The sequence below is a fragment of the Balaenoptera physalus genome (genome assembly GCF_965194825.1).
Source record: "Balaenoptera physalus genome assembly, chromosome: 6".
NCBI lineage: Eukaryota > Metazoa > Chordata > Mammalia > Artiodactyla > Balaenopteridae > Balaenoptera > Balaenoptera physalus.
Window position 1 is genome coordinate 21,121,182 of NC_138885.1, and position 12,546 is coordinate 21,133,727.

At 33.8% G+C, this 12,546-nt stretch overlaps 1 protein-coding gene across 14 annotated transcripts in view; it reads right to left on the reverse strand.

Annotated features, from left to right (window-relative positions):
- The window catches only part of ZRANB3 (zinc finger RANBP2-type containing 3), a gene marked incomplete at its 3' end in the record, with an annotated part of 251,504 nt that overhangs the window by 101,959 nt on the left and 136,999 nt on the right, over window positions 1-12,546 (reverse strand). For all 14 annotated transcript variants that reach the window (XM_082465817.1, XM_082465809.1, XM_082465818.1 and 11 more), the window contains one exon: window positions 8,117-8,202. In XM_082465817.1, coding sequence (XP_082321943.1) covers window positions 8,117-8,202 — 86 coding nt within the window. The remainder of the gene's footprint in view (window positions 1-8,116; window positions 8,203-12,546) is intronic.

Consider the following 12,546-nt stretch of genomic DNA (forward strand, 5'->3'; position numbering starts at 1 on the left):
GTGTTCAATGAAAAAGCATATTACAGAAGAGTATGCATAATATGGCCCAATTTATATAAAACTGCCTCTCTCTCTCTTTCTACCAATTTACCTATCCTTGTTTATCTAAGCAGAGAAGCTATCTAGAGGGAAAGTTACTATAATAAATTAGTCCTGGTTACTTCTGGACAGTGAGAGCTCAGTTAATTTGTACTTATTTTAAAATTCTTTTCTCTTTGTTTGATTTGATAAAATAAGTATGAATCCTTTTCACAAAAGCAATAAACTATCTTTACATTAGTAATATTTAAAAAAATAAAACAGAGATTTAAAAAAAATAAAATAGGGAGATTGGGATTGACATGTATACACTGATGTGTATAAAATGGATGACTAATAAGAACCTGCTGTATAAAAAAAATAAATTAAATAAAATTCAAAAAAAATAAAAAAATATTAAAAAAAGAAACAAACCAATAAAAACCTAACTTGAGGGTTTCAAATTTTGTATTTTGCATTAAAATGTTCTCATCTTTCACTTTGTTACCTAAAAAAACTAATATAGCTCCATGAAACAACCCTTCATGGATTATTTACTCTCTGGGGAAAGAGAATATTCCTAGTCCATCAAAAAGTCTACAAATAATAAATGCTGGAGGGTAAAGGGTGGGGAGAAAAGGGAACCCTCCTAAACTGTTGGTGGGAATGTAAATTGGTGCTGCCACTATGTAAAACAGTATTGAGATTGCTTAAAAAACTAAAAATAGAGTTACCATATGATCCAGCAATCCCACTCCTGGCCATTTATCGGGAAAAGACAAAAACTCTAATTTTAAAAGATAAATGCACCCAGTGTTCATAGCTGAATCACATAAGTTTTGATATGTTATCTTTTCATTTTCATTCATGTCAAAGTATTTTCTAATTTCCCCTGTGATTTCTTCTTTGACTCATTTATTACTTAAGAACATGTTGAATTTCTATATATTTGTGAATTCCCCAAATTTCTTTCTGTAATTGGTTTCTGATTTTATCCACTGTGGCTGGAGAACACACTTGTTGTGATTTTAATCCTTGTAAATTTATTGAGACTTGTTTTATGGCCTAACATATGGTGTATCCTGGAAAACCTTACGTGTGCACTTGAGAAGAATGTGTATTCTACTCTTGCTGTGTGGAGCGTTCAATAGATGTCTGCCAGGTTTATTTGTCGCTAGGTTTATAGTGTTTTTCAAGTTTTTAAAAAAAATTTTTTATTGAGTTATAGTTGATGTAAAGATTAATACAAATTTCATTTTAACAGTATATAAAAACTCTGTCCCTGTATAGCTCCAAAAATAAATAAATAAATAAAATAACTTATAAAGACAATGTTAAAGCATGTGACAAGATGATACTAAGTGAAAACAGTAGATGATAGCATCACATGTAGGCTATGTTAAACTTTAAAACTATGTAAAAATTATTAGATATATGGACAAGTGTAGAAATAAAGAAAAAAATGAAAACAATTTACTTGTTAGTATAGCTGGATTATGGTATTTTTCCATTCCATTTTTATTGTATGGTGTTATATATTTTATTGTCTTCTTGTCATATATACATATGAATATTTTACAATTTCTCATATTAAGCCAAAATCTACCTCCCCATTAAGTTTCATTCCTTGATAATAATGTTACTCTCTGAGACCACAAAGATAAAAGTCTAATTCCTTTAAAACATGACAGATCTTTAAATATTTAAAGACTTGTTCCTTCTAGGTCTTCTCTTTTTCAAATTCCTATAGGCTTCCTAAGATCAAGCACTACATCTTACTCATCTTTGTATTGCCAGCAGCTCTGAAATAATGTCTTAAATATAGCAGGCAATCAATAATATTAGGCATTTGTAGAGCTGAATATGAAATCCCCCCATTATTCCAGTAACCCTTTCCCAGATATGTTTTCATTTGTTAACATGCTTCTTAAAATGCGACTTTTAGTTCCCTTTCAGATCCTTGTACTCCTTGTCTCCAGTGACATTCTAAAATCCACTCCAATCATTCTACTCCCACAGCAATAACCAATCCTGAAAAAGAGCTCTACCTGGTAAATTCAGACCTTCCACTCTTTAGTACCTCCGTCCTCCTAGCCCTCTTGTTCACTCACACCCACTGTAGCTTTACTATCTCATCAGGACCTTTCAGTCAACTTTTACCATATCCACAATATCCTTCCTGTCTTCACATCCTTCCTCACCTTACTTTGATTTCCGAGTCCATACACTACCTTTGTTTTTATCAGTATAGTATAATTTCCCTTGTCCCACAGTCCATGCATTGCAAGCTAGTGAAAAAAAAAAAAATCTTGGATCGATCCAACTGTAAGCCTTTTCCAAGCCTCTACCCACGCTGCTGGGAAATATACCTTAGAGAAGACTGTGTACAAACCTAGAATTGTACAAATCTAGAATTGCTGATCTCAAATGGTTAGTCAGTGCTGCACCAATTCTACCACACAAATCTCATTATCTCATTCCCCCATTCATCAAAATCTCACACCATGTCAATATTCATCAAAATCTCACACCATGTCAACGTTCATCAAATTTTAACCCTCAACTTTTCCATTTCTCTGAAACTCTTCCAGTTTCCTAGAGAAAATAAAAGTATGCAAACTCCCTCAACTTCTTGCCAGCCCAGAAACTATGGATATTGTAAATAATATCATAAAGCCATAAAAAGGCTGAAGGTATTTAGGTATTCAAAGAAAGGACAAATAAGTAAAGTACAAAACAACGTGTATGTTTATAACAACGAGTAAAAAAGTAGGAATTTGCTTGAAAAGGCACACAATTTACGCGGAAAGATTAAAAACTACACACAGTTGCCTAAAGGGAGGGAAACTGGGGTGAAAGGAAGATTTTTTTCAAAGTATGTACGTTTCTAGCGCTTTAGAACTTTGAACCATGTGAAAATGTTGTCTTAAAAAATAACAAATAAAACTTGTGAATATAATCATGCGTGTCTTTTCATGCATGCAGTGGGGGGATGGGAAATTATTATTTAATGGGCACAGAGTTTCAGTGCCCATTAAAGTTCTAGAGATGGATGGCGGTGATGGCTGCACAACAATGTGAATGTACTTAATATCACTGAACTATAAACTTAAAAATGGTTAAAATGATAAACTTCCTCAAGTATATTTTAGTGTAATAAAAAACCCCCCACAATAGCGATAACTAAAATAACAACACAAAACACCCTCCAGTGCCTTCCTACTGCTATTATGATGAAGAACAAGACCCTGTATAATATGACCCCTGCCTAACTCCATCTTGTCTTGAGACCCTCTCTTCAATTCACTCAAGAATATTCAAGCTGAACTGAACTTCTTCTAGTTCCTCAAAGGCATAGCAGTCTCTCTTGCTCTGAGCCTTACCACAGAAAATTCTTCTTCCTGGAATGCAAATAAATATCACTTACTCAAAGGATGCCTCTTCTGTCCTCTCTGACTCACTTTTAGTTCACTCTATTAAACTCTGCCATAACATCCTTTGCTTCCCTTTTATGACACTCATCACAACTATAATTATCTGGTTAGTGTTTGACTAGAAAATTCAATGAAGGCTAGGACCACTTGAGTCTTGTTCTCTAATGCATACCTGATGCCTAGCACATGGCATGGCATATAACAGGTACCCTATAAATATTTTTTGAATGAATGGATTAATTCAAAATTAAACCATACTCCTGATAGTCTAATCAATGAGCAGAGCAGAACCATCCCTTACTCTAGATGCTACTTTGATTAGTGTGCCCTAATATTACTTTATTTTTATCAGTTATGACAGACACTTGACTTTAATTTAGCCTACCATTATTTAAAACCATAAGTCTTTTTGAACTGAACTACTGATAAAAGGTTAGGATTTCTCAAATCCCTTCCACACAAAGCAGACTTTCTAAGCATAAGTGCAGAATTTATCCTATTAATTTTTATCTAGTTAGTTTTCAAACTCATCTCTGCCATCCAGTATATTAACTATTTCTCTCAGATTTGAGCCATTTGCAAATGGAGTAGACCTGACCTCTATTTAGCCATGGATGAGAACATTAAATGCAACAGTGCTAACGACAAGGTACAGTGCACTTCCATAAAAGACATTTCTTGAAGTGACATGACCTACTAATTAACACTTTTGGAGAATGACTATAAACACCTTTATATGTACTATCACCCAGGATTTTCCCTCTAATAAAAATTTAGACTACTATTTCTCCTAAGAGGTAGAATGGGCACAAAATATCAGCTGTAAAGAAAGTTCAGAAAATTTGATAAATTACTATAAAGATATTCTTAACCTTTAGAAGCATGACATCAGGGAGGTGGCTGCTAATAACGGGATGCATTGTTGGACTATCTATGTGTCCTGTTTTTCTCTGTAAAAGAACATTTTTTAAAGCTGCCATTGCCTAAGTCTTTCTTATTGCCAGGAAAAGTGAAAAAAATGTAACAGGAAGTCACATACAGGACAAGCCATTTAACCTTGCCAGGTTCCTATAAAATGACAGAGGGGGACTGCGTGACTGTAAAGTCTTTCTAGCTCTAACGTGCTAATGGTTGAAACTGAGTGTGCTGTCTTCTCCAAGTCATATTTGTATTTATAGCTTCTTCTAAATATAACCTAGTAGAGTGAATGATGTAAGGAATCTTGGATATGAGATGCTCTGATTGAGTAATACTTTCTCTTGTTCCTCTCAAAGCAAACCAGGTAGGTGGTTACCTACACCTAGACTTCTCATCTCAAAATCACATTCACGTAAGTATACTTCTGTTTACCATCACTTATGTATTTAATAAACTTTACAAAGGTAAAGTTACATTTTTGCTCAAACTTCATTTAATTTTATTTTTAATATAGTCATGACATTTCAAGTATAAAATAAGGGTCTAGAACTGAATAACTAACCATAATTTGGCTTCTGCAAAATTATAGTGTGAAAATGACAACTTCATAGAATCCAAACATTATGGAAAAAAATTTAACATTCCACAGACTAACTTAAAATGCCAGGAAGTGCCTTGATCTGAATCAGAGTCTATGGAACCATAGGGCTTTCAAGGTAAAGAAGTAAAGGAATAACATAAAACTTTTGAAATGGAATCTGAAAGAAAATGCCTTGAGAAGCATGATAATAATCTTGAAATGGCTTTCTCTCGTAAACAGGAAATAGAACACAATCTCTCTAATCATAAAGCATTTCATAAAGATAAACTTTTCTTTGAAACAGTGTCTACATTAATAAGCAAGAAAAGGACAGGTATACACTTCTAACACTTCTAATGTCATGTGACAAGTCCTAATCAGAAAAAAAAAAAAAAAGAAATGTATTCTGACCAGTTAGGTTTTGCTAGTCCCCAAAATGTAAATATATTAATATAATAATATATGTTTCATGTAGGCAAACTTTTGACATTTATAATCTGCAAGAATTATAACTAAGGGCTCCCCAACAATATCTAGCATTGTACCTATTTGGTATTATATCCTAAAACTATTTATTATTATTTGTGTAGAGGAAGACAACTGACTTTTTAATGATAACTTTGTGCTAGGACACCTTAATGAAATCTTTTTGGTTTTGAACATTTTTGAGCTCATTGTCTTGGGTCTTCTAAATAAATAATATCGGTTGCACATAATAATAATTTTGCCTTTTTCTTTCCAATTTTTACCTCTTATTTTTCTTTTGAGTAGTTGAACTAGTTGAACTAATGCCCACAGAATAAAGGTAAAGTGCGTGACAATTAACACCCTTGCCTTGGTTTTAGTGTTTCATGTGATGGTGGCTTTGGGATTAAAACACATACACAGATACATTAACGTATATATTAGATGTGTTGATATGTATATAAATATCACACATGAATGACTTAAAATTATTAAAACTGTAATCAAAGATGAATGCTGGAGACTTCCTTGGTGGCGCAGTGGTTAAGAATCCACCTGCCAATGCAGGGACGCGGGTTCTGAGCCCTGGTCCAGGAAGATCCCATATGCCACGGAGCAACTAAACCCGTGCGCCACAACTACTGAGCCTACGCTCTAGAGCCCGCGAGCCATAACTACTGAGCCCACCCACTGCAACTACTGAGCCCACCCACCGCAACTACTGAAGCCCGTGTACCTAGAGCCTGTGCTCTGCAACAAGAGAAGGCACCACAATGAGAAGCCCGCGCACCGCAACAAAGAGTAGCCCCTGCTTGCTGCAACTAGAGAAAGCCCACATGAAGCAATGAAGACCCAACACAGCCAAAAATAAATAAATAAATAAATTTATTAAAAAAAAAAAAAGATGTATGCTGAACTTTATTAAATTCTATCTCAGCATAAATGGGGAAAATGAAATGAAGCTTTTCCTTTTCATTATTAACATGGCTAAATATATTAATAGATTTCCTAATATTAAACTATGGCTGCATTCCTGATATAGATTCCATTTGCATATGGTTAATATATTAGGCCCTTTAATGAGTATCTGGTTTATACTAATATTGACTATTTCTGCATTTATAGTCTTAAGTAGATAAAGATCCTTGGTTCTTTTTGTGTGTGTGCTATCTTGTCTGATTTTTGGTATCAGTGTTAAACTGCCTTCACACAAACAATTTGGAAGAATTCTTTGTATCTCTGTGCTTTAGAGCCCTTTAAAAGGCATCAGAACATCACAACCACATAGGGATATTTGAGGGAACTGTAGAAAGAAAAAAATCAAATACACACACACACACATACTAAGAAAAAAGATGAGGGACTCATATCACAGATAAAGACCTGATGCTCACAATATATAAAGATTTCCAGTACATCAACAAGAAAAAAACCCAATAAGCTTAGTAGAATGAAGGGCAAAGAACACAGATAACTGACAGATAAAAGTACAAATGACTCTTACATGTATGAAAAAAATGTTCAGCTGCATTTAGTAATGTGCAAGAAGACTAATGTGCATTAAAACTACTATCAAATCACACTGGCAAGACAAAATAATTTCTATTTGAATATGTTGGCAAGGTGTGGGGAAAGAGACAATCTTACTGCTGACAGGAATATAAATCGGTACAAGTTTTGTGGAGCATAATTTGAAAATGTCTAAAAAATATAAAAATGCAAATGCCCTTTCTACCAGCAATTCCATTTCTAACAAATTTATCTTACAGATTTATTCCCATGTATATAACATGAACTATTAAAATACCTAAAAATTATTGAGAGCTCACTATGTGCCAGGCACTGTTCAAGTCTTTATAAGTATAAGCTAATTTAAGTCTCATAATAACTCTGAGGAAGGAATAATTATTCTGTTTTTAGAGCTGAAGAAATTAAGGGATAGAGAGGTAAACTTATTTTCCTAAAATGAAACATCTGGTAGGCATTGAATATGAAAATAAAACAGGTGGTCTAGCTCTAGTTTTACATGCTCTTTGACACTATAATATACTACCTCTCAACACGTGCAAGGATATTCACTGCTGCACTGTATGCAACAGCTATATACCACAAAGAAATGTCTATTAATAGTACACTGCATAAATCAATTATAGGGCATCTGAACAGAATACATGCAGCATTTAAAAAGAAGGTCAAAGCTCTTCTAGTAACTGATATGCAAGGATCTCCAATACATAGTAGGTGAAGACAGCAAACTGCAGAACAGTGTGTACATTACAATACTATATATGTAGAAATAAAATGAAATAACATTATACACACATAACCACATGTGCTTTTTCATGCATAAAGTATCTCCAGAAGGATACTCCTTCTCCAGAAGAGAATGTTTAACTGGGAGACACAGGTGGAATGGGCACTTACTTTTCATTTTTGTGCAATGGGCACATCCATCTAGTCAATAAAAATAAATAATTTTAAAAATGAAATACTTGAAAGGTAAAAAATAAAGAAAGACAAACTGCCATTATCTATTCCTTTTACTTATTTTATATATGGGTCATCCACCCAAGATTTTACTTCAAATTATTCCATAACTACCACAAGCTTGAAAAACACTGGAACAAAGAATAACTAACAGAGCTTAATGTTCATGGTAAATACGTGAGGATTAAAACTTACAGAAAATAGTTTGTCTTACCTGACATGTGCATTACAGTATCTTTTGGCATAGTCAGTCCATGTTCCAAATTTTTGTGGAAAGAGAGCTTCAATCTGCATAAAAAGCTGTAACAATACAAGTGTTCTCAATATGTTGTAATATTTTCATGTAAATTAGTTACTACGATAAATCCAGTTAATGAAATAGTAAAAAGTAGAAAAGAAAATCTATCTCTTTTTCATCAAGCCTCCTCCCTCCCCTCCATCCACCCATCCATGCTATCCTATTTTCAGGAATAACTCCTATCCTTTTCTTCAATATACATTTCTATATTTTGTATGCCTATATATGCATATTTATATATTCTCTTCTATTCACATGAAGAGGATCATATAACATACACAACTCAAATTCTGTCCCCCAAACATGTCTTGGACATCATTAAAGTACATATATACCTAATTTTACTTAGTTTTAAAAATTATATGAGCAATGTATAACAATAATAATAATAATAAATACTGCTTAAAGGCTGCATAGCAACTCTTTATTATGTAGACGTACTGCAAAATATTTTAAAGGTCTCCTGATAATGGACATATAGGCTGTTTCTAGCTTTTATGCAGTTATAAAAATTAATAACTTGGTGTAAGTCTGTGTGTATGAGTGCAAATATGTAAATATATGTAGGTGTAGCTATATGTATCTACATCTACATCTATCAATCATCTCTCTATCCATCCATCCATCCATCCTCCCATCCCCCATCTGCATGTATATTAGATGGGTTTATAGGGTACATTTTTAGAAATGAAACAGGTGGGTTTAAGGTATATGTTTTTTAAAATGATAGATGTTACTATGCTGCACTGTAAAAAGATGGTCCCAATTTACACTCCCATCAATAGTATCATAAAATCTTTTCATTTTTATAACTTTAATAGAATGCACATAGTAGTGTCTCACTGTTAATATGTTTTTTAAAAACAACAGCTTTATTGAGATATAAATTCATACACCACTTTTACTGTTCACACTTTTAAAGTGTAAATTCAGTGGCTTTTAGTATGTTCAATATGTGCCCCAGAGACTTCCCTGGTGGTGCAGTGGTTAGGAGTCTGCCTGCCAATGCAGGGGACACGGGTTCAAGCCGTGGTCTGGGAGGATCCTACATGCCGCGGAGCAACTAGGTCCGTGCACCACAGCTACTGAGTCTGCACTCTAGAGCCTGTGAGTCACAACTACTAAGCCTGCGTGCCACAACTACTGAAGCCCACGTGCCTAGAGCCCGTGCTCCACAACAAGAGAAGCTACCACAATGAGAAGTCCGTGCACCTCAACGAAGAGTAGCCCCCACTCGCCGCGACTAGAGAAAGCCTGTGCACAGCAATGAAGACCCAACGCAGATATAAATAAACAAACAAACAAATAAATATTAAAAAAAAATAAGTACCTCGATCACCACTATCCAATTCTGGAACATTTTTATCACTCCAAAAATAAAATCTATACCCATTACTAGCCATTTCCCATTCCCCCTCTCTTCCAGTCTTGGCAACCACTAATATATTTCCATCTCCAAGAATTTGCCTATTTTGGAGATATCATAGAAATAGAACCAAAAAATATGTAGCCTTTGTGTCTGGCTTTCACTTAGCATAATGTCTTCAAGGTTCACCCATGTTGTAGAGTATATTAGTACTTTACTCCTTTTATGGCTGCATTTTGTTTATCCATTCAGCAGTTATGGACAATGGCTTTTTTCCACTTTTGGGATATCATGAATAATGCTACTATGAACAGCTGTATATTCAATTCTCTTGGGTATATACCTAGGAATGGAATTGCTAGGTACTATAGTAATTTGATTTTTAATTTATTAAGGAACTGTCAAAGTGTTTTCCAAAGTGGCTTTGTTGCTTTACATCCTTTTTATATGACAACATACTCCTAAATAACAAATTGTTCAAAAAAGAAATCACAAGGGAAATTATTTAGAAATTAGATAAGACTTTGCAATAAATGAATCTGAGGAGATAACATACCAAAAATGAGATGCGATGAAAGTAGTGCTTAGAGGAAAATTTATATCTGTATATGTCTGTATTAAAAAAGAAGAACGCTCTCAAATTAATAATCTAATTTTTAACCTTAAGACACTGGAAAGAAGAGCAAACTATACCCAAAACAAACAGAAGGAATAATATAACAAAGATTAGAATGGAAATGAACAAAATAGAGAATGGAAAACAACAGAGAAATAAATCAATGAGACCAAAAGTTGGTTCTTGGAGAGATCAACAAAATTGACAAAGCTTTAGCTCCAACGACCGAGAAAAAAAGAGAGATAGCTCAAATTACTAAAATCAGGAATGAAAGAGGGGACATCACTATCAACCTCACAGAAATACAAAAAATTATAAGGGAATTCTAAGAACAACAGTAGGCCAATATATTAGATAACTTAGATGAAATGAACAAATTCCTAAAAAGACACAAAGTACCAAAACTGACTCAAAAAGAAACAATCTGAATGGACATTATTCAATGAAGAGAATGAGTTGTTAACCTAAATCGACTCACAAAGAAAAGTTCAGGCCCATATAGCTTCACCATCGAATTCACCAAATATTTAAAAAAGAAGTAATACCAATGTTTTGCAAACTCTTCTAAAAAGTAGAAGATAAAGGAACACTTTCCATCTCATTCTTTGAGGCCAGTATTACCTTAATAACAAAACTGGACCAAGATATAATTTTAAAAAACTACAAATCAATATCTCTTATGAATATACACAATAATCATCAACAAAATATTAGCAGACTGAATCTAGCAACATATGAAAGGATTATATATCATGACCAAGTGAGATTTATCTTAGAATGCAAGGTTGGTTTAACATCTGAAAATCAATGATTATAATACACCCTATCAAAAGAATAAAGGACAAAAAAAATATGAGTACCTCAATAAATGCAGAAAAAGCATTTGACAAACTCAATATCCTTTCATGATTAAACACTCAATAAACAAGAGGTAGAAAGGAACTTAACTGATAAAGGAAATTTACAAAAAACCACAGGTAATACTTAAAGGTGAAAGACTGAGGGCTTTCCTCCTAAGATTAGGAACAAAATAAAGATGCCCATACTTGCCATTTCCATTCAAAATTGTACTGGAAGTTCTATCCAGGGCAATTAAGCAACGTATGTATGATCCTGTCTACAGAAAATCCTAAGGAGTCCACTAAAAACTATTAGAAATAAATGAGTTCAGCAAGGTTTCAGGATACATGATCAATACATAAAAATCAATTGTATTTCTACACTTGCAATGAACATTCTACAAATGAAATTAAGAAAACAATTCTATTGACAACAGTATCAAAAAGAATAAAATATTTAACAAAAGAAGCATAGGACTTATCCTGTTAAAACTACAAAGCACTGTTGGAAAACAATTAAATCCTAAATAAATTGAAAGATATCTCATGTTCATGGATTTGAAGACTTAATACTGTTATGTTAACATGGCAATACACTCCAAAGTGATCTGCAGGTTCAACACAATACCTATGAAAATCTAAGCTGGATTCTCTGCAAAAAATGCCAAGTTCTACAAAAAAAATCATACGGAAATTCAAGGGACCCAGAATATCCAAAATCATCTTGAAAAAGAAAAACAAAGTTGGGGGACTCATACCAGTTTCAGAACTCCTAATTTAGAACTTGTAATTTTATAGTTTTTTCTTAAAGAGTCCCAAACATCCCCAATTTGTATAACCATCGTGATCCACAAAACCAGGAATTACCCTTGCTTTGAACAGTGGCTATCCTGGGTGAGGAGTGAAGGTACTGGCATGTAATCACACGGGGCACAAGGGCCACTACTGTATTGTCAGTGCTCTCTTTCTTACGGTAGGTAATCAGTAAGTGAGTATTCATCTTACTACTATCATTTAAAATATATATATCTTTTATATATTCTCCTTCTTAAATGATACATTTTATGTATTTTTTATTAAGACATAATAAACCCCATTATTCAGTGACATAACTTTGGAACGTAAGTAAATTACTTGGGGTCCACTCTCCCACTTCCAGTGAGTATCCAGAGCAAAAATATAAAAGGTAAAATTGAGAATTTTACCATCACAGTCTATGTACTGTTATGTGTATTTCAGAAGACTCCCAGGGTGGAGAACAAAAGCAGAGCCTTGGTAATACTAGTAGAGATGCGATGCAATAGCTGTTTCTCAGGGTTGGCTTAAGAATCAAAAATAACAATGGACACCCTTAGTTGAGTACTTACTATGGCACAGGACAAGGTACTTTCGAAGCAATATTTTATTTCTTACAACAACCCTACCAGACAATAGGCTCATATTTTTTTTCTATGACTAAGTGTACCTTAATAGACAGTGCTTCCCTAGGCTACACTGACCCTTAGAGTGTTTCACCCTTCATTTC